This window comes from Schistocerca cancellata, chromosome 3, assembly GCF_023864275.1.
Source record: "Schistocerca cancellata isolate TAMUIC-IGC-003103 chromosome 3, iqSchCanc2.1, whole genome shotgun sequence".
NCBI lineage: Eukaryota > Metazoa > Arthropoda > Insecta > Orthoptera > Acrididae > Schistocerca > Schistocerca cancellata.
The window spans coordinates 493,354,619-493,381,352 of NC_064628.1; the positions used below are offsets into that span (position 1 = coordinate 493,354,619).

The following is a 26,734-nucleotide window of genomic DNA, read 5'->3' on the forward strand; positions in this document are numbered from 1 at the left end:
GCAAGCAGTGAAGGAAACAAAAGAAAAATTCGGAGTAGGTATTAAAATCCATGGAGAAGAAATAAAAACTTTGAGGTTCGCCGATGACATTGTAATTCTGTCAGAGACAGCAAAGGACTTGGAAGAGCAGTTGAACGGAATGGATGGTGTCTTGAAGGGAGGATATAAGATGAACATCAATGAAAACAAAACGAGAATAATGGAATGTAGTCGAATTAAGTCGGGTGATGTTGAGGGTATTAGATTAGGAAATGAGACACTTAAAGTAGTAAAGGAGTTTTGCTATTTGGGGAGCAAGATAACTGATGATGGTCGAAGTAGAGAGGATATAAAATGTAGACTCGCAATGGGAAGGAAAGTGTTTCTGAGGAAGAGAAATTTGTTAACATCGAGTATAGATTTAAGTGTCAGGAAGTCATTTCTGAAAGTATTTGTATGGAGTGTAGCCATGTATGGAAGTGAAACATGGACGGTAAATAGTTTGGACAAGAAGAGAATAGAAGCTTTTGAAATGTGGTGCTACAGAAGAATGCTGAAGATTAGATGGGTAGATCACGTAACTAATGAGGTGGTATTGAATAGGATTGGGGAGAAGAGAAGTTTGTGGCACAACTTGACCAGAAGAAGGGATCGGTTGGTAGGACATGTTCTGAGGCATCAAGGGATCACCAATTTAGTATTGGAGGGCAGCGTGGAGGGTAAAAATCGTAGGGGGAGACCAAGAGATGAATACACTAAGCAGATTCAGAAGGATGTAGGTTGCAGTAGGTACTGGGAGATGAAGAAGCTTGCACAGGATAGAGTAGCATGGAGAGCTGCATCAAACCAGTCTCTGGACTGAAGACCACAACAACAACAACAACAACAACAACAATGTACTGTAGGGCTCTCGCCCACCTATGTAGTAATGGGGTCTTTAGACAATCACAATCTGGATTTCAAAAAGGCCGTTGTAATGAGTCAGCTATTTATGCTTTCACTGAGCACATAATAAAATTTTTCAGGGATAAAATATCTTCTGTGGTTTATCAAAGACATTTGATTGTGTCAGTCATAATATTGTGTTACAGAGGCTAATGCAATATGTAGTTTAGCTATTGCCTGGTCTAGTTCTTACTTAGAAAACAGAATGCAAGAAGGTACCCTAAGCTGTGTGAATAATACAAAGAGGGATGCCCCATCATATGCATGAGTGTAATTACCATGGAAGTCCCAAAGGGTTTGATCATTGACCTACTACTGTTCATGCTTTTGTATTAACGATCTGCCATTTTATTTGAACCGGGAGCAGTGTACGTCCTGTCGGTAGATGATACAAGCATTGTTTTGAAGCCTAGCAAAGAAGCATCAACAGAGAAAATATAAATGATGTTTTTTGAAAGTTTGTGAATGGTTTTGCACAAATGGGCTACCTTTAACATTTGAAAAAGTCCAGTTCATCCATTTTTGTAATGCCAAAAATGTTGCAGTTGCTTTTAACGTAATATACCAACCAGAAATAATAAACAGGGTTGAAAATTGCAAGTTCTTTGTGTTTATAGTAATGAAAACTTAAACTGGGGGGAAAAAACTATATAGTTGTTCTGCTAAAACATTCGGGTTTGGCTACTTTTGCCCTAAGAATAATTGCCAACTTTGGGCCATGGAAGTCAGTATGAATGCATTTTACATTCATTGATGTATTATCTTATAATATTCTGAGGTAACTCTTCACTTGATCAAAGAGTAGTCTTTGCATGCAAGAAAATAATTTGAATTATGTTCAGAATTTACACATACATTTTACAGGTATCTGAGCAATGGGAATATTAAGCACAGTCTCATAGCATGTTTATTCAATTATGAAATTTCAAACAATGGAAGATCCAGGATGGAATGTAACAATACCAGAGAAGGAAAGTTGCTACTCACCATATATCAGAGATGCTGAGTCGCAATAGGCACAAGAAAAAGATTCACACAATTTAAGCTTTCGGCCAGTAAGAGACACACACACACACACACACACACACACACACACACACACACACACACACACAAACGCAACTTTGCACACACATCTGCAGTCTCAGAGAGCTGAGACCAGACTGCGAACAGCAGCACCAGTGCAGTGCATGATGGGAGTGGCAACTAGGCGGGGGTAAGGAGGAGGCTGGGGCCGGGAGGGGTAGGGATAGTATGGTGGGAGTGGCGGACTGTCAAGTGCTGCAATTTAGATGGAGGGCAGAAGAGAAGGTGTGGAGGGGGTAAGTAGAGGAAAGGAGAGAAATAAAAGAAATTAAAAGACTGGGTGTGCCGGTGAATTGACGGCTGTGTAGTGCTGGAATGGGAACAGGGAGGGGGCTGGATGGGTGATGACAGTGACTAATGAAGGTTGAGGCCAGGAGGGTTACGGGAACGCAGGATGTATTGTAGGGCAAGTTCCCACCAGCGCAATTCAGAAAAGCTGGTGTCGGTGGGAAGGTTCCATATGGCACAGGCTGTGAAGTAGTCATTAAGATGAGGGATATCATGTTTGGCAACAGGGTGGTCCACTTGTTTCTTGGCCACAGTTTGTCAGTGGCCATTATGTGGACTGGCAGCTTGTTGGTTACCATGCCTACATAGAATTCAGCACAGAGGTTGCAGCTTAGCTTGTAAATCATGTGACTGGTTTCACAGGTAGCCATGCCTTTGATGGGATAGGTCATGTTAGTGACCAGACTGGAATAGGTTGTGGTAGGATGATGTATGGGACAGGTCTTGCATCTAGGTCTATTACAGGGGTATGAGCCATGAGATAAGGGATTGGGAGCAGTGGTTGTGTAAGGATGGATGAGTATATTGTGTAGGTTCGGTGGATGGCGGAATACCATGGTAGGAGGGGTGGGAAGGATAGTGGGCAGGACATTTCTCATTTCAGGGCATGATGAGAGGTAATCGAAACCCTGGCGGAGAATGTAATTCAGGGAGAATGGAAAGATAAGGCACAGGAGATTTGTTTTTGTACAAGGATGGGAGGATAATTACGGTCAGTGAAGGCTTCAGTGAGACCCTCAGTACATTTTTAGAGGGACTGCTCGTCACTGCAGATGCGATGACCATGGGTGGCTAGGCTGTACGGAAGGGACTTCTTGGTGTGGAATGGGCAGCAGCTGTTGAAGTGGAGATATTGCTGGTGGTTAGTAGGTTTGATATGGATGGAGGTACTGATGTAGCCATCTCTGAGGTGAAGGTAAACATCTAGGAAGGTGGCTTGTTGGGTTGAGTAATACCAGGTGAAGCAAATGGGGGAGAAGTTGTTGAGGCTCTGGAGGAATGTGAATAAGGTGCCCTCACCTTCAGTCCAGATAGCAAAGATGTCATCATTGAATATGAACCAGGTGAGGGGTTTGGGATTCTGGGTTTTTAGGAAAGATTCCTCTAGATGGCCCATGAATAGGTTAGCATAGGATGGTGCCATGTGGGTGCCCATAGCCGTACCGCAGATTTGTTTGTAGCTAACGCCTTCAAAGGAGATGTGATTGTGGGTGAGGATATAGTTGATCATGGAGACTAGGAAGGAGGTTGTTGGTTTGGAATGCATAGGGCGTCTGGAAAGGTAGTGTTTGACAGCAGTAAGGCCATGGGCATTAGGAATGTTAGTGTACATGGAGGAGGCATCAGTAGTGACGAGCAAGGCACCGTGTGGTAAAGGGACAGGAACTGTGGAGAGTCGGTCAAGGAAATGGTTGGTATCTTTTATATAGGAGGATAGGTTCCGGGTAATAGGTTGAAGGTGTTGGTCTACGAGAGCAGAGATTCTGTCAGTGGGGGCACAGTAACTGGCCACAATGGGGTGTCCTGGGGGGTTAGGTTTATGGGCTTTAGGAAGCATGTAGAAGGTGGGAGTGCGGGGAGTGGTAGGGGTAAGTAGAGAGATGGACTCTGGGGAGAGGTTCTGGCCGGCATGGTTTGTAGGTGGAAGTATCTGACAGCTGATGGAGTCCTTCTGCCACGTAATCCTTGCTGTTCAAAACAACAGTGGTGGAGCGTTTGTCAGCAGGTAGGATTATAAGGTCAGGATCAGTTTTTAGATGGTGGACTGGCGTGTTCTTTCTGCAGATGTAAGGTTAGTTTGCCTGTTGAGGGATTTGGGGAATGATGTTGAGGCAAGGTTCGAGGTTAAGAAATTCTGGGAAGTTAACAGGGGTTGGTTTGGAGGCAGTGGGGGTGGAGCACGGTTGGATGGAGGAGTGAATTGAGTTAGGCAAGGTTCAATACTGGTCTTTGGTTGAGTCTGATTGGTCGGGTTGGTAGTGAAAAAGTGTTTCCACTGTAGGGACCAGGAGAAGGAGAGAAGGCCTTTAACTAGTCCAGCATGGTTGAATTTGGGAGTGGGGCAAAAGGTGAGGCCTTTGGAAAGGACTGATATTTTTGTGGGACTAAGGCTTCTGGAGGAAAGGTTCATGACTGTGTTGTGGGTCTGTTTAGGTTCTGGGTTTTGTGTGGTGGTGGAAGGGAGTTTTGGAGGGTGGGGTAAATGTAGTAGGTCTGCGAGACAGGTTTTTTTTTTTCAGCTATGAGAGGGGGAGGTTTGGAGGTGATTGTAGCAGTGGTGGACAGTGGTAATCAGAGACGGGAGTAGGAAGTGAGTAGGAAGTGAGTAGGATGGAGAGCATTTTGAGGTGGCGTTGTGCATGTTGCTAAAGTTCCTGCAGGGCAAGGGCTTCAATGTGTGTAATGGGTTCCAGGAATTTGGGATTGCATAGCAGAAGAATTTCGCGAATGGAGAGAAGGTACTGCATGGAGGATTGGGCTTGGTTGATATGGTTTTGCAGAACTATGTTGGTGAGGGCTAAGGAATGGCAGATTCTGAACAGGTGGAGGTCATTGTGGAAGGAGAGGTGGCAACCAGAGATGGGTAATTACGTCCGAAAAATTATTCAAAAATACACCCAAATACGTGTGAAAGCTACAAAAGGGGTGAAATGGATGCACAAGAGGGGAAAAAAACGAGATGAGGAAGACGGCGATAGTGGAAGGCGAAAACTCACTAACATTTGCGAGAAGTCACAGGGATCAAATTAGACAATAACTAATCAATAATAAATTATGTATATTGCTGTGGGTAGCAGGTTTAAGGGCAGATAAGCTTAAGGGCGGCAGCAGATGTGACTGGAAGAAGTGGATTTAGTGGGTGCAAACAAGCGTAGAACGGGGAAAGTGTGTGTGTGTGTGGGGGGGGGGGGGGGGGGGAGGTTCGTAGTTAGAGATGTAAGATCCCACATTACTCCTGCTGATATAATGAAGCCTATACCTTCAGATTGATCGCGCTCCCTGTGTCAGTTCCCGAATTTTTGCATGTTATCTCCCACACTTTTCCAGTGCCACACAATCTTCCATTCCATGGTACTTACATGTTGATTTGACCTTTGGGCCGACTTATAAATAAAACAACACTTTTTCTTCTTCAGTGTAATCTTCGAATAAAGTAATGTATTTAGGATACATCCCACATACACTTTTATGACATGCTTCATTAATAATAACACCGACAGAACACTGAGACACCATTTTTCAACTGCACATTTCAAGAACTTCCAGCTAAATAAGTGTGAGTAGACAATTGTTGGTGTAAGGGGAAAGACAACAATCAGACTTGTATATGCTTGTAGATGCAATTGTTAGCCTGCTGAAACAATTACCACGGCATTGTTTCGACAAATAATCATTAGCTAGTGTAATGTGGTGTGTTACCTTATGCAATTGGTATACTTTATTTGATTAGCCTACCAGATATCGCAGATGTTAAAAAACGTACTTTTGACTCGTGTTTGTAATATTTTTTCCATAACTTACAATTGAATCTCAAAGTTGATATTTATACTGAAGTTTGATATCATGAAGGTCTATGAACTGTGAAATTTTCAGATTTTTATCTTGTTCCTCAACAAAGATTTTGCAGGCCACAAAATGGAAAAATTTTTAAAAAAATTTAATAGTGTATTTTTTTAAGTGTAAGCTGCTCACCATTGATACTCTATAAAAAGTAACTATACTATACAGTGTAATAGCAGAAAAAAAGCTGAGAAATTAATCTTTCTTAGGAAAACTACTGTTCAAAAATTGAGTTGTTGAAATTTGTGGCTGATAATGTTGAACTATTAAAAATATATTAAAGAATACATTCACCTAAGTGATAATGATGTTAATTTGTAGCCCAGTGTGTGCTGAACTAAATGCATTTTATCTAAAAGGCTTAGAACAATCCACTACTGAATAATTGTAAAAAAAATGTAGATGCTTGCAAATACGAAAAAACGCATGTGGCTTGGAACAAATAAGGCCACCATTTCAAAATAATAAACAATAAATTTTTAATAAATATTTTTGTGACTACTAAACATTGGGAAATTCACCCAGTAATTATAAAATTTTTCTGAGATGGTCAAGCAACCAATTATTATTATTATTATTATTATTATTATTATTATTATTATTATTATTATTATTATTTTTTTTTTTTTTTTTTTTTTTTTTTTTTTTTTTTTTTTTTTTTTTTTTTTTTTGGACAACTTGGTATGGATTGACCAGGAGTCAGTTGTGCAACAAAGCTCGTATCAGTTGTCAAATGAACATTCTCACATCGGTAGATCAAGTTTTGGATGTCCATGCAGCTATAGACACCCCACCAGGATCATCATATTTCAAGGGCAACAGTGGCTACCGCAGCACAGGTCAGAAGGCTTGTGAACCCAGACGTTTCCATACGAACCATTGCAAACTGGTTATTAGCAGTAGGACTACGGGCACACACACATCTAGTCCGCCTTCCACTCGTGCCACAGCATCATCATGTACGGCTCGACTGGTGCCACCAGAGGATCACTTGGATGATGAAATGGCATGGCATGGTCTTCAGCAATGAAAGGATATTCTGCCTTCATGCAGGTGATGGTCGTATGTTTGTACGATGTAGACGTGGTGAGAACCATCTTGTAGAATGCATTCGTCCAAGACTAACTGGCTCCATCCCAGGCCTTATGGTCTGGGGTGCTATAAGCTACAACTCTTTCACCTTTAGTATTTCTGGAGGGGGCTTTAACCAGTGTTCGGTACATGCAGAATGTTGTTAGACCCATTCGTTTGCTGTTTTTGCAACAGGAAGGTGATGTGTTCTTCCAATAGGATAATTCTTGCCCACACACTGCCCATGAAACTCGATGCGCTCTGCAAAATATGCAGCAACTTCCCAGCCAGCACAATCTCTGGACTTGTCTCCAATCAAGCATGTGTGGAATATGACAGACTGAGAAGTGACTCATGTGACTCGTCAGCCAACAATGCTTACAGAACTGCATGAACAGGTCGAGCAGGTGCAGAATAATATATCCCAGGACAGTATTCACCATTGTACAACTGACTGGATGCCAGAGTTGGCACCTGCATAGCTGCCAGTGGAGGCTATAACACGTACTAATATGGGTGTTTCGGCATGGGTCGATATCTGATACCTCAGAACTGCTTACGCTGTTGATATGTAAATTTAATTGTTACATGTACTCTATATGCACTGTTGCAACAATAAATCTTGAGTGAATTAGAAACCTCTAAAAGGGAGAGTGAATTAGATACCTCTAAAAGGGTGCATTTTTTTCCAGTGTATTTTCAAATGTAGGTTAGAAATGTCTTTCCATAACAACTCTGCCTATACAATAGAGGAATTCTTAAGGAGAGATAATCAGTCATTTTCAAAGAAAAAAATGTAAATGGGCAGCTTGTAACCATGTCAATATTATTTTTATTTTTTCGGTTGTATGTAAGTATCCTGTGTTTGTTCTGTTGACACATTCCACCTCGTAACATTTGTCTTGAATTTGATCTATGGAACAAGAAACTAACTAACTACTGTGAATATCTTGTTTATTAGGTGCTCTGCAACTCGTATTTAATAAAGGAACTCATATTGTACACCACGAGTTACACTTCAGAAGTATTTGCCACTGATGATAGACTATATTTCTGAAGACTAGTGTGTTATGTAGATACTTTTGAAATGCAGCCCTTTGTGTACTACAAGACGTCTTCTATCATATTGTACTTTCTTGACAAAATTATTAATGTGTTATTCTGAACAGTATTTTTGTATTATTCTTTCTCAGTATTCTTTCATCCTGTACAATTTTTCTGTCAAGCACTGTATAGTACATTGGTATCATTTAATAGAAATAAGCAATTTGTCAAAGATTGTTTGTTCTTTTATAGCATATTTTAAGTAATTCGTGGGAAAGATTAGGCATCCAATATACATTTTAATTTTCCATAAAACCACAGGAATAACTAATGAAAATATTTCTGTTTTTTAATGCTTTTACGCAGGCAGCTGTTGCGAACAAAGATATTCCTTATATACAATGCCATGGAGACTGTGATCCCATTGTACCTTATAAATGGGGGCAGATGACTGCCTCTCTCTTGAAACAATTCCTTAGACAAATTGAATTCAAGACATATCGAGGAATGATGCACTCATCGTCTGATGAGGTAACTGTCATTATTTATTATATATATGAAAATATTTAATAGATATGTGAAAAATATATTACTGCCAATAATTAAACTAGAGAACTTAGTCAGTGATATGCAAAGGGTTAATGCCTGAGACAGTAATAGCTTTAATTTTTCAATAATTATGAGTAAATGGATAGTGTTTGAACATGGAAATAACCTATGTTGTGAATTTAGTTTCTTGGTTTTTTGTTAGGCCACAAGAGATGTATATTATGATACGGTAATAAATAGATAAATGGTAGTCAGAATCCAATAATTTGCATTTTAAAACCTAATTTGGATATATTTAAGACGATTTCATTATGTGTGTGCACGTGCGCTTTCATGTATATGAGTGTGTGAAATTTTTTGACAAGTGATCACCAGTGACCATTGCATGTTGTGACTCATTTCGTACCATCATTGATAATTCTCTCTCTCTCTCTCTCTCTCTCTCTCTCTCTCTCTCTCTCTCTCTCTCTCTCTCTCGTGCACTCACAAACAAGTGATATCTTATATAAATAAGGAAAAGGAAGGAAGCTTAGGATTTCACATTGTGTAAGTGCTAAGGTCATTAAAGACCACCCACAAATTTGGATAGGGCAAATAGGGGGAAGGAAGTCAGCTGTTTTCTTTCCAAAGAAAGCAACCGGCACTCGCATTTCAGTGAAACTGCAGGATACTGGAGTTTGGATCCCCAGTAAGGGGTTTGAACCATACTGCTCATGAACCAGGATCTAGTGAATTAACCACTGGGCTTGCTCTGTTTGATACTTTATGTGAAATACTTGTGATGGCATATTGGTGCAGTTTTAATAAATATTTTTAATCGAGTTGGCGTTACTCAACAAAGCCAAATGTGCATCTGGTTTTGCACGACGTAAGCTTGGTTATGTGTCAAAGTACAACAGAATTCAAGTACAAAGGTTGCTCACTGTTCTTTTATAATTTATTGCTAATGGTGTTTCATCGAAGCTCACAATTTACAGCATTTTCCCCAGAACTGGTCGTGCACACTGGTTCAGAGTCAAGTGAAAGAGCCAGCCGCGGTGGCCGAGCGGTTCTAGGCGCTTCAGTCCGAAACCGCGCGACTGCTACGGTCGCAGGTTCAAATCCTGCCTCGGGCATGGATGTGTGTGATGTCCTTAGGTTTAAGTAGTTCTAAGTTCTAGGGGACTGCTGACCTCAGATTTTAAGTCCCATAGTGCTCAGAGCCATTTGAACCATTTTTCAAGTGAAAGAATTGAACCAGAGACTTCTTTGGTTCTGTGATAAGCTAGGCTGCTACTTTCTGGAAATGTGCCATTGTGTTAAAAAGTGGGAGGTCCCCTTAAATGGGCCAGATGTGCAGTACACATCAGAGGCTGCTAGTGAGGTAGTTGGCTCTTTGTGGAGTACACATGAGGTTTTTTTTAGATCGGTTAATCCTCCATCCAGCCCAGATAATAATAGCTGCAGGGGAACCACAAGTGTCAGTAAAGGATCTAAAGGAATACCATCTACAGGTAATAGTATTAAAATGCTAGTGACAAACCACCAAAGCATTGACAACAAAGTGCCAGAGTTTGTACCTCGTGTAACAAGCAGTGGAGCTCACATATCACAAGGCACAGAAAGCTAAATAAATGAGAGTTTCCGGGAAAATTTAAGAATATATTGAAATGACAGGCTAATGATAAATGGAAGTGTGTATTTGTCACAGTTGATAAACTCAGATCCAGTGGGATAGAAATTCAAACTGAATGTGAAATTGTCAAGAAAAGACCCAGTATTGTGGATTGGCATAAACTATTCTTCTGTTGACCATCAAATTCACCTCCAGATATAAGCAAACACTTAAGAGAAAACTTAAGTTCGTTAGTACGAATTTCTCCTATCGTACTGTCATCGCTGCAGGAGACTTCAATCATCCAGCAATCAAATGGGAAGATTACAGTTTTATAAGGGGGGGGGGGGCGGGGGCGGCTTGATGAGATATTCTGTGAAACAGTAATAAATGCATTGAATATAATAGAGGGAAACGTTCCACGTGGGAAAAATATATTTAAAAAGAAAGATGATGAGACTTACCAAACAAAAGCGCTGGCAGGTCGATAGACACTGTCTATCGACCTGCCAGCGCTTTTGTTTGGTAAGTCTCATCATCTTTCTTTTTAAGTAATAAATGCATTTTTTGATAACCACATGGAACAAATTGTTTGGAAGCCCACTCATGATAGAAATACTTTAGACCGAATAGCAACATATAGACTTGACGTCTTTGAAGATGTCCACATAGAAACTGTTATTAGTGACTGTAAGCAGTTGTAGTAAGCAGTTGTAGAAACAATGCTTACCAAAGTACAAAGGGCAACTGAAACAGGCAGGATGATTTGTGTGTTCAGTGGACAAGATAGAGAGATAGTAACAGCATATCTCGTAAGAAACTTGTGAAAGTATTTAGCTCTGGAGAAGAGCATTTAGAAGAACTGTGGACCATGTTCAGAAAAATAGTTGACCAGGCACTTCATAGATATATACCTGGGAGAATAGTTCATGATGGGAAGAATTTTCCACGGTACACAATCACTGTAAGGGAACAGACTATTGCATAGTAGGTGTAAAACAGAGTGTAAGATTATAGACAGGGAGATGCTGGGTAAAACACATTGGGCAGTGCATGAAGTCTTAAATCTCTACCACCGCAGAATATTATTGAAAGATCTCCCACAAAACTCAAAGAAATTCTGATCGTGTATAAAGGTACCAAAGTTGGTATCCAGATACTCTTGGAGGAGATGGGGCAGAACTTAGGGGTAGCAAAACAAAAGCAGAACCAGTGAACTGTTTTCAAATATTCCAGTATGAATGAAAATTCAAGAGTCGTCCCAATTTACTATCTGCACCTCTGCAGAGATGAGTGACACAGATAAAAACGTCAGTGGTGTTGAGAAACAGCTGATACCGCAAAAATTAAATAGTCCCAGGGCCCATTGGATTTCTTGGTAGATTTTGTGCACAAGATTGTGGCTGTGTAAGCCACTCTTTTAACCATAATCTCTCATAGATCTCTTGAACAAAAGACTGTGCTTCATAGGTGGAAGGAAGCACAGGCCACAGTCATATACAAAAAGGGTAGAAGAAATGCTAAATAAAACTGTTGTCTCATATCCATGACATCCAATTGTTTTAGAATCCTGGAATATGTTCTGAGCCCAAATATAATGAGTTGCATCAAATGAAATTGACCTCCTCCATGTCAACTACCAAGTATTTCGAAAACATTGATAGTGTGAAACCCAACTTGCACTATTCTCACGTGATCTCCTGAAAGCTATGGATAAAGGCAGTTGGGTAGGTGCAGTATTTCTTGATTCCCAAAAAGCATTAAACTCAGTACAACACCTATGCTTATCATAGAAGGTACGATCATATAACTGGATTGAGGATTTCTTTGTAGGGAGGATGCACAGCATGTTACCTTAGATGTAGAGTCATTGACAGTTGTAGAAGTAACTTTCTGGCTTACAAATTACTCATGCAACCCACCCTAGAATATTAGTCCCAGCAGGATGAAAGTGGATATTGAACACATACAGAGGAGGATAGCATAGGTTTGTTTGACCTGTGGGAGAGTGTCACAAAGATGCTGGAGAAACTAAACTGGCAGACACTTGAAGGTAGAAACAAACTGGCCTGCAAAGCATACTCACAGAGGTTGAAAAACCACCTTTAAATGATAAATCTAGGAGTACACTACAATCTTCTATGTATTGTTCCTGTAGGGATCATGAGGACAAGGTTAGTTTAATTACAGCGTGCATGGAGGCATTTGAACAGTAATTTTCCCACACTCCATGTGTTTATGGAATGGGAAGAAGCTGTAATAGCGGATACAGTGGGAAGTACCCTCTGCCATGCACTTCAAAGTAATTTGTAGAGTATGAATATAGATATGGATATATACTGTGGTTGAAACTGTGCAAGTTTTAAATACAGTTGCACTGTCCTCCAGAGTAGTCGCTAGCATTGTGTATAACCTGCTGCCAGCAATATGGAAGTCGTAGGATACCTTTAACAGCACTACTTGTGTCAATTGTGTGAGTCGAGCAGTCTATTGCATGATGAATCTCTCTAACATTTCTGGAAATAATGCCATAAAGTGCTTTCTTAAGTTAAAGGATCAATTTGAAGTCTAGCACTAAAGTCCAGGGAGTGAGTGTGTTATGGGTGGAACAGCATTTTTCGGTTTCATTGATCAAACAAATCAACCACAACTTGCACCAGGTGCACCCCAAATACTGCAAAGTGTTGGGTGGGTGCTGCAGAAAGTGTTGCTGTTTCTTTCTCTTGGCTGTTCAATTTTAGAACACACCCTACAGCCAGCTTAGAGAAAAATGTGGAAACACTTTCTGCAGGATCTGCCCGTCATTTTGCAGGTTCTGTGTAACCTCAGCTTGATTCTGAAATTGAAGGAATTACTTCATGGCATTCATTTCAGAACTGGTACAGAGTTTCGTCAGACAACAGTCTGCTACACTCACACTATCAACACAACTGGCACTGCAAAGGGTATCTTACAACTTCCCCAAATTGCTGGCAACAGGTTATATCTTGAATAAGTTGTAAATGAATAGTTGCTACTTTTACAGTTCCAACCCCCATAGAAAGCTAGAACAGAAAATGCATTCAGACATACTTGAATGCTTACTGGTAATCTTTTATGTTAATTGATAAATAAAAGAGAAGTAGCTGATGGAAAAGGTGACTATATCTATATAAGGTACTGGAGAAGTATAAAATGACTGTATAAAATATAGATTTGAGTACATTACATACAGTGAGAAGAATTAGAGTATTTTGAGAGAGGTAGGAAAAAATGATTAAAAGTGCTTAATGTAAGTATTCTGTGCTGATCAGCATAAATGTGTGCTAAGGCATCAGTTTCTCCGTCGTAAACCAAACAGTAAAATAACAACTCTGCGTAACCTAAACTAGATAGGCTAATACTTGTAAAGTTTGAAGTTGGGAAAAAAAAATGCTAGAGCCATTCCATTTTAACAGGTGCAGAATAGAGGAGTAGCCAGAATTGTTAGCGATAAATACGAGGGTGATTTGATAAGTCTGGTAAATTTCCATGAAAGAATGCAACATTTTTGTTGTGCCCTTATGGTTGGTAAATGTCATGATTCCAAGGATCGTATAAAGAATTTCAATAATGTACAGCACACAGCTCATTGTTGACAGCCATCTAAATTGGTCAATGTATTGACTGCCATTGAAAATGGAGAAAACAGTGTTTCGTGCTGTTATTAAACCTTTTCATTTGAAGGGTTGAACTGCTGCACAAATCAAAACAAAACTGGATGAATTTCACGTGGACTCTGTGCCATCATTGAAGGCTATTTACTTTTAGAATAATGAATTGAAACATGGTTGGACAAGCGCCAAAGATGAAGTTGTCCGATTAAGGCCACCACAAAGGAAACCCTAGACAAAAATCGATGATACAGTAATACAAGATTGCCAAATAAAAGTTCTTGAGATGATTGAGACTGTTGACTGAGTGAGTGCATAATATCCTGCAAAGAGAATTTTGTGTGAAGAAGCTGTGTTTGGGGTGGGTGGCATGATTGCTCACAGTTGACGAAAAGTTCATCCAGCACAATGTCTGGCAATGTTTAATCACAATCTGCAAGACTTTTTGTGCCTAATTGTGACTGTTGATGAAACCCTTAAAAAAAAGAGAGAGAGAGAGAAGAAAGAAAGAAAGAAAGGCAGGTGAAAGTGCACCGAAGAAGGTGAAGGCCAGTATTTTTTTGAATTCCCAAGGAATAATTGTCATTGATATTATGAAAAGAGGCAGAACCATTACTGGACCTTATTATGCTTTAGAGTTGGAGTGTTACAAATTTGCATTGGGTGAAAAATGACCGAGGTTGGCACACAAAAAGTGCTCTTTCACTGGGATAATGCACCATCCCACACATCATCAATAACACTGGTGAAAGTGCCTGAATTGGGCTTAGGACTTGTTTCTCATTCACCGTATTCACCACATTTAGCCCAAAGTGACTTCTTCCCGTTTCCTAATTTAAAAATTTGGTTCACTGAGAAGAAACTTTCATCAAATTAGGAAGTGATAGTTGCAGTCAATGAGTATTTTGCATAATTTAACAAAAGCTGTTTTTCCAGTGGTATGAAAAAGCTGGAGGATAATTGGGGTATATCCCTCAAGGGAGAATATGTCGAAGTAAGTTGAGCTGTTTACAAAACAAACATTTTTTTCATTGCCTCCCCCCCCCCCTGTCAAAACCCCCTTGTCCAATTGACAAAGTGGACATTCTCAACCAAATAAAGCATTGAAATTTAAATGGCAGCCGATTTCCGGTGATGAAGTATACATTTGCACATTACATTTTGTATCAGAGTGAGCAAAGTGACAATACAATATTGTCATCACCAAAAGTGATTTTCAGTATTTTGTTATTGTGTCTTCTCCTTTGTTTTCAATGTATATTTTGTAAGAGAAATATTTTAATGTTCTCCAACAGCTGATGTCATGCTTACCAAAACTTAGGGAACTTAATCCATATCTTGTAAATGTTTTTTTCATCATAACAGTATAGCAGAGCTTTCCTTTCGGGGCATCATACGCATCTTACGCCTTTATTGTCATTATATTAAAGGAAAAGCTCATGTTCCAACAGTATGTGATATTAATAGATGTCATTGACATCAGATTAGATTAGATTAATACTTGTTCCATAGATCATGAATACGACACTTCGTAATGATGTGGAACGTGTCAGGTTAATAAAAGATGCCTGTACAAGATATTAAATTACACAAAATATTGCATGACACTAATGTTTAAGCTCCCCCCCCCCCCCCCTCCCCGTAATTTATATGTAAAAATTCAGCCAATGAGTAGGAGTTGTCATCTAGAAATTCTTTTAATTTATTTTTAAATGTTAGTTAGCTATCTGTCAGGCTTTTGATGCTGTTTGGTAGGTGACCAAAGGCTTTTGTGGCAGCATAATTTACCCCTTTCTGTGCCAAAGTCAGATTTAACCCTGAATAGTGAAGATCATCCTTTCTCCTGGTGTTATAGCTATGCACACTGCTGTTACTTTTGAACTGGGTTGGATTATTAACAAATTTCATAAGTGAATATATATACTGTGAGGATCCCTATATCCTTAAATAGATGTCTGCAGGATGACCGTGGGTGGGCTCCAGCAATTATTCTGATTACACATTTTTGAGCAATGAATACTTTTCTACTCAACGATGAATTACCCCAGAATGTGATGCCATACAAAGCAGTGAATGAAAGTAGGCATAGTAAGCTAATTTACTGAGATTCTTATCACCAAAATTTGCAATAACCCTAATAGCATACATAGCTGAATTCAGACGTTTCAGCAGACCATCAATGTGTTGCTACCAGTTTAGCCTCTCATCAATGGACACACCTAAAAATTTTGAAAATTCTACCTCAAAGTCTATGTTTATTACTGAAGTTGTGTCATTTACTGTATGGAACTGTATATACTGTGTTTTACCAAAATTTAGAGTGTCCATTTGCTGAAACCACTTAATAATTTTGTGAAAAAACATCATTTACAATTACATCACTTAGTTCTTGATTTTTGGATATTATTACTATACTATCAGCAAAAAGAACTAACTTTGCATCTTCATCAATGTGGAATGGTAAGTCATTAATGTATATCAAGAACAGTAAAGGACCTAAGACCGAACCCTGTGGGACCCCTTACTTGATAGCACCCCAGTTTGAGGAATCAGCTGTTGTTTTAACATTACATGTTATCGATGCAGCAGAGACAACTCTACAATCAAGTTTCGACATTCGCCTGCTTTACTTCTTCGTTGATAGTCCTCAGTGTCAACGTACACCGTTGTTATACTGGCTGAAAAATGTAGGGTAGAAGTTCAACGCTGACTACTGTAAATAATGTAGCCGAAAGTTGCACAGTTGCATTTCACAGTTCTTTATTTTCACTGTTCACAACCTCCCAATATTACACAGTTAATATGGCCAGTTCACTATTGGTTAACTTTTGATAAGCCTCATTAATAATTTGCAGCCAAACGTCAGCATACTGCTACAATAGTTTACCATTTAACATCTATGAGCAGTAAAAGCCTAACCACACAGTTCTTGCAGAATAATACAGTAAGTGTGGCACTACTGAACAGACACTGTCATTTTAACACACGACCTCTTTGTGTTACACTTATTTCACAGTTCAGTTGCTGCAGTGTTGTTGACATAACCAATACAGGTTTCTTGTCTGAAAATCGGCCATAGACTTACTGACTCTGGACCAAAAATTGGCCCTTTATATATCCTCACAATAATAAGTACTGAAACTATAGTTTGTTCAATGTTAAATTTACAGAAATTACAATTAAAACATAACTCATTCAGTTAACTGAATATATAGAAAAATTCCTTTTCTTTTAACAGTTTCCTCTACTACAAGGGTTAACCTGAATTATTTGTTTAAATAATGAAATTAACAGATACAGCCATGCAAACAATACTTTTGACAAACCTGGTAATTATTTTGGAATTAATTAAGGGCTGGTTTTACTAACCTGTTTTCGAATAGAGCCAAATAAATACTTTAAGACTGATAGTAGTTCTTCTTCCAAATATTTATAATTAGTACAGAATTTATATTTGTTTATAAGTCAACAACAGCATTTAAGTCATGAAACACTTGCTGATTTCACCCTATAACAAGAGATATTAACTAGGAATGGTCAAAATAAATTAGGAAATTGATTAGATACACAAAACTAAGCACACAATTAGATCTGCTGCTATATTCTTTATGACTGAGGGCCAGCCTTTCTCTTTTATGAAAATGTAGATTATACTCATGTATGTTAATAGTAATAAGTCAAAAATGAATTTAAGGAGGCAGGTGGCAAAACAAGAGAGGAAGTAAAGAGATCCCAGCTTGCTTCATCACAAAGCGATGAGAATCGCGATCTCTCAACATACAATAATTGTGCAGATACTTCCATTGAAACATCACAAGCCGCATAGAAATAAATCTTAAATTTTATTGTCATGGCAAATTGACAATTCCTTTATTTATACTGTGATTTATAGCTCAGTATTTACAACTGTACTTGATCAACACAAGATTCCTATCATCTCCTTTCTCTTTTCTCAACTTGAAACACAGTGGTGAGGCCATGCAGACGAAGTACAGTTTATCACGCCAAGTAATAGTGTATTGTTGTCATCTCAATAGCTTCATAGGTAATTTTATTTCCAGACATAGTGCTAAGCTAGTATAATTTGCACTCATACATGAGCATGATGTAAATGGAGTGGTGTTCATGTAGTTGATACTTGTAGTTTCTGAAACTTGTTGCTTCAGGAAAAACAATCTAATGTCATTTCTTCCTTACAGGAAATATTGGACTTGAAAGCTTTCCTGGAGAAAGTAATTCCACCACAGTGAAGATTCCATTAAAAACAAATTACTCTAGATGAATTTTTTCAGAAGCTGCAGCTAGAGACAACTATGTAGTATTAAATTTCACATTTCACACAGCAGGCGAGGGAAATACTATGGAATGGATTTTAACGTAACTCTGAAGAACTGAGTACACTCAAGCCTTATAACTTCTCCTGCAACATAGTTTTTGCAAAAATGACACTGAACATAAGACATCCGTACCAGTTTTAAGACAAATGAATCTTTAGGCTACATATTCTACAGTCAGTTTTATTGCTGAAAATATATGTAAGTAGAACTATCTTGCAATGCAAATTCTTTTACAGTGATGATTTTGTATAATTTCACAGTTTTTATATCTGAGTATTTTTGGAAATGCCTGTGACTAAAAAGAAAAACAAAATATATTTGTTGTAGAGTTATTAAAAAAAGAAGAATTTCTATGAAGAATTTAAGACAGCAGTGTACATACAGCAGGTAAATAGCATTGCATTACTTCATTGAGGCATGAATCATTTTTAATACATTCTTTGGGGATGAGTAGTTTAGAAACATTAAAATTTTCTGATATTTTGGATAAAAATGGACATTAGTATGAACTAGCAGAAACCTAAAAATAAAAATGTATGACACTATACATTGATAGATGTTTAACAAGCATTTCAAATTGCAGAACTTCTTAAATATGTGCCTCTGAAATTTAAAGTAATGCCTGTTTTTACCACAATATAACTTATTTTTGTTTAGTACAAATACACCATGCATTGCAACATTGTAATTATTGTATTAATTGCATTGGAACTTGGTATCAGATCTGTAAATTAATTGTTGAATTAATTAGTTTTTAACAGCAAATGTAGATAATATACAGTTCATGCACCATTTCCTATCTCCCCCTCTCGTTTTGCCCTATGTGTCATATTATGGACATGTGCTGTAATAAAAAGGTTCTAGAAAGCAACTTAATTGTCTTCCTATTACTGTTACATTAATTTTAGTTGTTCTTTGATGTAATTATAAAGGTAGCCCATAAAACATTAAAACAATCAAGTGAAGACATGTTAGGCAGTAATTTCATAGGGGTTTTGAGAGTTTGCTTTCACACTGCTAAGAGCACCTGTACCTGCTCACATTAACATTCTGCCATTACAGCACACTATTTAATTGTGCACAGTTGTTATTTTATCCATTTACTGATTCAAATTTAAGAAAATCAGAAATAAAGTGTGTTCTGAACATTGAAACAATGCTGCCTTACTTATTAGTGTCACTTCCTGATGCCAATATGTTGAACTGTGCACCCGTCTATCACTGACTTGGTATGTTATGTATGTCATATGCTCAGAGATAGGAGAGTGTTTCTGGTTATTGGAATAAAGCTGCACAATCTAGTCACAATTATTTTTCCTTTTAATGAAGCATTCCTTGGTATTTTTACATTTGTGCACAGACCACTATCACAAAACCAAATATAAACAAGAAAGCTATAGTAAACATACTGGCTGTGTACTTTATGCTAGTATGCCTGTGTAAGCAACTTCTGCTTATTTACAATATATATTTGAAAAACAAATATTTGTCAAAGTAATATTGTAATATTAGTTCAGGAACACTACAAGATTAAGCACTAAACAATATTTATTTATTTACTTTCCTGGCACTTCAGGGTGATTAGATATTGCTTTTTGTAAAGAATCAGTAGACCCATTTGACTGAACCTTGAGTCTTTTTACATATTCCTGTATTACAGTCAAATGTACCTGCCTTTACAGCCTATAATCGACCTGCAGTATTAAGGACTTACATTGTAATTATTTACATAAATCTAATTAGCTGAGTAAGTTGGTAGTCAACAAGCACATTTAGTAAATTTATTCATTGTTTGTCAGTAGGTGTATGTTTCTGTGGACATAATTACCACGGCAGGGTTGTAAGTGCTGGCATAATTGTCATTAATTGCATTTTTTGTATAGCATGAATTTATTAGTGCCACTTGTTTCATGAGAAACTTCATTCAACAAACTACTTCATGTAAATTTATCCATTTTTTGTAAGATTTTGTGGCTTTTATGTTACAAAATTATTTGTTAATAAAATTCATGTTTGTGTATCAACATTTGTGTTCAGCAGAATTTTAACATCTGCCTTGTAAGTAAAAAACAAAAAAAATGTTGCTGTGATCTGTACTATATGTTTACATTATTGTTCTTAAAATTTTGTTCCAAAGTTGTTCTAGTATTACAAATTAAAAGATTTTGTCAGTAGTATTAGTACATTGTTATATGGAACTGACTTGTTAACTGAGAGGTATGCGAGAGCAGGAGAGAAAATGTAAAGGAGCAATAAATAAATAAATATGTAATTTTTATAGACTTGTAAGAACACTACTGTAAATATGTTATGTATTTTTTGGAGTGCTATTCATTATCCCTAACATCCATTAAGCTCTTCTCAGAACTCACTGAGGAAAAGCACAGCTGTGGTTGAGTAGCAGGTTGATAGTTTCAACAGGGGGTCAATATTGACTGAAAGAAAGAATTTTTTTCAGGCACTTGAAAGCATTTGATAAGGCTGGTGTTTGGCAAAGATGGAACAGGAAATTGGTTTGTGAAAAACATTGTAGTAAAGATATATAGTTAAGAAGTATACAGTGTAGGACTTCCTTCTACAAGATAATGAAAAGTATTAAACAAAAGCATAGATATCTATCAGCTCTTACACAGAAAAGGCAACTTGGTCATCTAACCTGGTTGCAGAGGGGAATGGAGGATGGATGAAAGAATAATAGCAGATGTGCTTCAGACTTAAAAGGGGGGGGAGGAGGAGAGGGATAAAATTTTAGTATAGTCATGAAGGAAAGGTCATTGTGACATAAAAGTATTAGAGAAAACTAAACTCAGAATAGGTGGATGGAAAGAGAATGGGATGGGAAAAACAAGAGGAACGATAGGAGCATTGACCATGCATGTATTGAAATGTGCTTCCAGGTATGTACTTGTAGAGGAGGGTGAGGTCGAAATTGGACACACAAATAAGATGATTATGGTTTAATATGTTATGGATGACATCCTTTTCAGCAGAAACGTCCCAATGTTTGCCTTCAGTGATTTGGAGGTACATGTGAAAAAAAACTTTATCTGTATGGCCAAATGGGGATTTAAACTCCCCATTCTTCCTGAATGCAAGTCCATTGCATTAGCCAAAGTCCCACTTGCTCATTAGAACAGATGATGGCAAATATACTTGTTTGTATTCATTGTGGTTAGAATGTTACTGCTAGGAAGCTGATGAGGCCTGCTGGCTTGGATTGATAAATGAGTGCTTTTCTATTATTGTCTTGCACTGCTTCCAAGAACAATCATATGATGAAAAACCAGAAACTTGCCATTAGCATTATTTTTCTTTCTAATTTCTTGTCCAATTTTTCTGTCCTTTTGTATTCATATTCTTCCATAATTGTTATTGCTGTTGGAGTATTAGATAAGAACACTGTATAAGGTATATGGTTTTTTAGAGTGGAACAAGAAGACATGTTAAGTATTACAGCAATAGTTGAAAGCCTGGAAGCAATGTGAGAGAAGAGAATAGTATTTCATGTTTTGCTAACAATAAATTATTACTGGTGGAGTAATTCAATATTTGCTAACAAAAGTGTTTAATATTAAGTGCACTTGTAAAATGATTCATCTTTTTACAGTACAAATAAGCACCTATATTTTGCTGTCTGCGTGGTACTCGTGTACAGAGTGTGGCTCCTAATTTGAACTTGTACATGTACAAATAAAATCAAACCCTGTGGGAAAATAAATTATCCAATTCTTCTTTATTTTCATTTGTTAAATTTGTGTGTAGGACCTTTTGTGGTTTCCTTTATTTAATTTTTAAAAAAAATAGACAAAAAATTACTTGTGAAAGTGTATTAAGAACACCAAAAATTTTAAGTAGTGTGCAATGTAGTGGATAATCAACTAATCACACATTAATAGATGAAGTGTCAGGGGAGGGGGATAGACAAGCAAGTCACATCTTTTTTCCTCAAAATGGAGTTATTGGTACAGCTTGATTCAGACCGACCGGATGCATCTATTGAGAGGTGAAAACTGGGAAAACCTAGGCAAGACCAGAGGAAGCATTCAGTGTTTCAATTTTTCAGGGGAAATAAGCAGGCAAGTCAGTGGTGATCCACCTGGCCACAAAAGGGCAAACTGAATTCCGATGTATTCTCTCCCTCCAGTAACTTGGAGGAGGTGGCTATTTGCAAAGACTTTGCAAAAATACTTATCCTTGCCAAATATAGCAACCAATGATGTTTATTCTAAGTGGCAACTTTTGATGTATTGAGTCAGTATACATGTTCTTGCAACAGGTGATTTCCTTTTTGTTTATGCCAAATGCATTATGAAAAATGGTGCAAATGAAGTGATGTTGTTCCTTTTTCACTTCATCACGTCTTGGATGAAGACATTGAGAAGAGATCTGTACATAGTGTCCATGAGGAATGGTCAGTAATAGGGGATATGGCAAGATCAATCATTCTAAGCAAAAAAAAAAAAAAACTTTGTAAACATAGGGCTCTATAATGTATACTGGTACCTTAACAGATGTGAGTACATCATCTTCAGTGCTACGGAACAAAACTCTTCCAGTTAAGCTGTTTGCTTTCCGTATTTTGGGAGGAAATAGTATAGACCAAAGCAAGGAAAAAATTTCCTAATAAACATGGGCTCTAAAATGCATACCTTAAGAGCTATGAGAACTCAATCAGAAGAAGAGATGTTTAGTAGTGAAGATTGAAAAGTGGTCATAGATCTTAAGGTGTACCTTTTAGAGCCCGTGTTCACTTTAGTGTGGTAAAAATGTTGGATTATTGAATACAAAGGAAATGGTTAAACACCTGAAGATTTCGAAGAACTTGTCAAAGCACCCAGATGTAAGTCATCTCTTAACAGTGGTCATTGTTAATCAAGAAATGGAAACACTAATGGACTCAAAGGCCACCGCAAAATCTCCTTTCAAAAACTCAGCCTATTCAGATATGATCATCTGAGTTCAACCACTGTTGTATGCTTACATATCAAACAACTTATGACAGGAATGAAGATTGGAATCACAACAATGTCAGCCAAAGAATGAGCTGTTTGAACTGCCCATAGCTGCTTGTAATGGTATATTTAACTTCAAAATTCCTTACTTCTCTAGTCTTGTCGTTATCTTCCAATTGCTGTAATCTAACTTGAATGATTCCGTTCTTTATTCTCGATGCTCTTCAAATTTCCAGGCTAAAATATAGAGATTTGCAAAGATTAAGTTTTTTCATCCAGGTGCTATGAAGTTCTTCAGTCAGCTGCCCCACAGCTAAATATACGTGATAAGAGTATATTGCTATTGTCACAACCAGGAATTCATTTAGTTGTGACTATTATGGAATCATTGTATCTGTTTCACTTGACTTACCTCTTTCTTTTCTTTTGCAGAGTGAAATTTGACTGCATTTTGGGAGATCACTCAATTCTGGGAATACACTATACCTCAGTAACACTTGATTTCCACATTTGATGCACTCAAGATCTTTAATTTATGAAATAAAAAGTATTTTATGCCATTATATATTGATGTAATTACATTCAAACATTAAAATCACTTTTTCTTGAGTTTCATTAAAATTATTTTACCTGGTTCTTTTCCCTAGTCCTTAAAATATTATTTTATACCCATTAATTTTAGATGAGTGTTGGAATGGAGCTTTAGCTGGTGGGTTAATCCCATACACAGTGGTCCATCACTGGTTGCTTGACCAGCTCAGAAAAAACTGATATTCTCTGGGTGGTTCCCTTCGTGTTTGGTGGACTCAAAAATACTTTTAAAAATTTTTTATTAGTTAATATTTAGAAACGGTGGCCATTTTGTTTCAGGCCATAAACATTCTTACATATTTACTAGCATCTCCAGACCTTTCAGATAAGAAATGTTTAGTTCAGCACACTCTGGAGTGTAAATTAAAAACCATGCCCATCTAGCTGAATATATTCCATATTGTATTTTTAATGGCGTAAAGTTATTTTTGCAAATTAAAAAACCTCAATTTTTGAACAGTATTTTTTCAGAGGAGGAGTAATTTCTCAGTCTTAATTTTTTTTGTTCAATTACACTACACAGTGTAGTTAATTTTTGGAGAGTATCAATGGTGAAAAATGTGCACTTAAAAAAACACACTTTTAAAAATGGATTTTTTGAATTTTTTCATTCTTTTGCGTCCAATGTCTTTGTTAGTGGACCAGATAAGAATCTGAAAATTGCACACTCAGTAGGCCGTATAAAATCAAACTTCAGTATAAATTTCTCGGATTCAATGGGAAGTTCTGAAAGAAAGTTACCAATATGAGTCAAAAATACGTTTCTTAACATCTACATTATCTGGACCAATGGATAAAGTGTTACGTAATTTAAACATATCTATGATCACTATTTTAAATGAGCCACCTAATTACATTATCTTGTGCTCACCTCATTTGTTTTTATTACGTTGTTCAGGGAACAACAGAGAAAAACCTTCACTCAATTTGGGCATTAGGTTGAAAGTTTGCCCAATCACAGTTGTAAATTCTTCAGTACATTTTTAACAGGCAACCAGACTTATCCTTTTCTACTTTTTTTAAAAGGGGTCCTTCGTCCTGGTGGTTGGTAAAATGTAACATAGATGTCTTGCTTCTGACAATCAGTAGTATCAACTTCAGCAATCTACCACTTTTCACCATGAGCGCAAGCCACTATGTCCTTATTTTAAGTGTCAGTACTTCAAGTTTTCCACATTGATGAAGTTCATTATCGGGTTGTTGATGTGAACTTACACTTGAGCAAATTGTGTGACTCAGGTGTAAAACAATGAAAAAAATCAAGTGGCTTTAATCTCCTGACAAGTGTCGAATCTTTCCTCCAAGACATTGGTGAAGAACTCTGTATTTCCTCACATTTTACAAAAAACATAGGTAATCCTTTTCCCTGTTCTTTACAGAATTTAAACATTTCTTGAAGTGTGAAGATCTGGTTCTCATAGGTCTGCTGCAGACTAGCTTTTGTGACAGCTCACTTTGTTCTAACCCCGATGCCATCACATGCATTCTTACCATGGCATCATGCAAAAAAGTGGCATTCTGCTCCTATTCCATGATCTTCTTTGTGAAAAAAGTTGTTAATAAAATTTTCTCTGTTTCTATATAGACTTGCAGCACCACCAGACAAGTAGACCAGTTTGTTTGTGGAAGGGTTGTGCTGTTTTGTTAGTTTGTTACTTGCAGTTGAAAAGCATGCACTGCTGTAATTGTGTTCAAGGTAGTCAATTATGACACAAAAACTGTGACTCTGTAGCTTATTTTGGTCTTTATAACAGAACACAAATGGATGAACTGTGGCATGTTTTGTTTACCGAGTGGTACCCCTGTACTTTGTTGTGAACAACAAAGGAATAGTTTTCTGAATAGTTAGCATGGACTAAGCATTCATCAACTGCCAAGGTTTGCTTTTTGACTTTCAGAAATTTACCCTGAGCTTTGGCTATGATGCATTTTCATGTTAGCTACCAACATTTTAAAAAAAATCTTCTCATGGTTTCGTAATTTTCACCATTTCCATTCTATCTTGTTTCACCCATTGTTTGTTTTCTGTATTGTCAAGCTTCAGATCATCTTCTTCCAATTCTTCAAACATGTCAAGTAAAGCTTGTTTGCCTGGGCAGTCCTGACATTTTCCCCATGATCATCCGAATGTAACTATCAGTACTTCAAACCAAAACATCCAAAAGGTCTTCATAGTCAATTCTAAGATTAACCCAATCCATCACCAACTTTACATTCTGGTGATACCAAAAAAACACAAGCATTATGGGTGCCAGATGCCCCTATAACAATTCACCATTTTGGTCTCAACATGCAAAATTTTGACCTTCCAATTTTAAAGTCAGGATTTTGTTTTTTGAATTCAGTAAATAGTTCATTTAAATTACAGAATATCAACCTTTCTTGCCAAGTGCAAACAGTTGTTACTGCCACTTTCATAAAATGTAATAATCTTTCTGATCATGTTTTCATGTAAGAAATTAGGTTGCATTTGGGTCAATCCACACCAAGTGGTCCAGCACTGTTTGCTTGACCATCTCAGAAAAATTTTATATTTACTGTGTGAATTCGATAATGTTTAGTAGTCACAAAAATATATATATTTTTTTAAGTTTATTGTTTATTATTCTGAAATGGCGGCCATACTTGTTCCAGGCCGCAAGCGTTTTTTCGTATTTGTGAGCATCTACATTTTTTACAATTATTCAGTAGTGGATTGTCCTTAGCCTTTCAGATAAAATGCATTTAGTTCAACACATTCTGGGCTACAAATGACAGTAACTGCCATTTGATGTCTGGCAAAAAAAGACTGTTCCTGTGAAATAAAATAGTTCTAAGATTCAAAGACAAAAAAGGTTAATATTGTGTAATTTAAATGAACTATTCACTGAATTTAAAAAAGAAAATCCTGACATTAAAATTGGAAGATCAAAGTTTTGCGAGTTGAGACCAAGATGATGTACTGTTTCAGGGGCATCTGGCACCCATAATTTTTGTGTTTGTTTCTATCATCAGAACGTAAAGTAGATGATAGATGGGGCCAATCTTAAGAGTTGACTATAAAGACCTTTTGGAAGTTATGGTATGCAATATTGACAGTTACAATTGTATGATCAAGGGAAAACA

The 26,734-nt window shown here is 37.3% G+C and overlaps 1 protein-coding gene across 1 annotated transcript in view; it reads left to right on the plus strand.

Annotated features, from left to right (window-relative positions):
• The window catches only part of LOC126175258 (acyl-protein thioesterase 1), a 132,338-nt gene extending 110,516 nt beyond the window's left edge, over window positions 1-21,822 (plus strand). The window contains exons 6-7 of the mRNA XM_049921900.1: window positions 8,341-8,505; window positions 17,949-21,822. Of these exons, the coding sequence (XP_049777857.1) occupies window positions 8,341-8,505; window positions 17,949-17,999 (216 nt within the window). The 3' untranslated portion in view covers window positions 18,000-21,822. The remainder of the gene's footprint in view (window positions 1-8,340; window positions 8,506-17,948) is intronic.
• The last annotated feature ends 4,912 nt before the right edge of the window (window positions 21,823-26,734 follow it).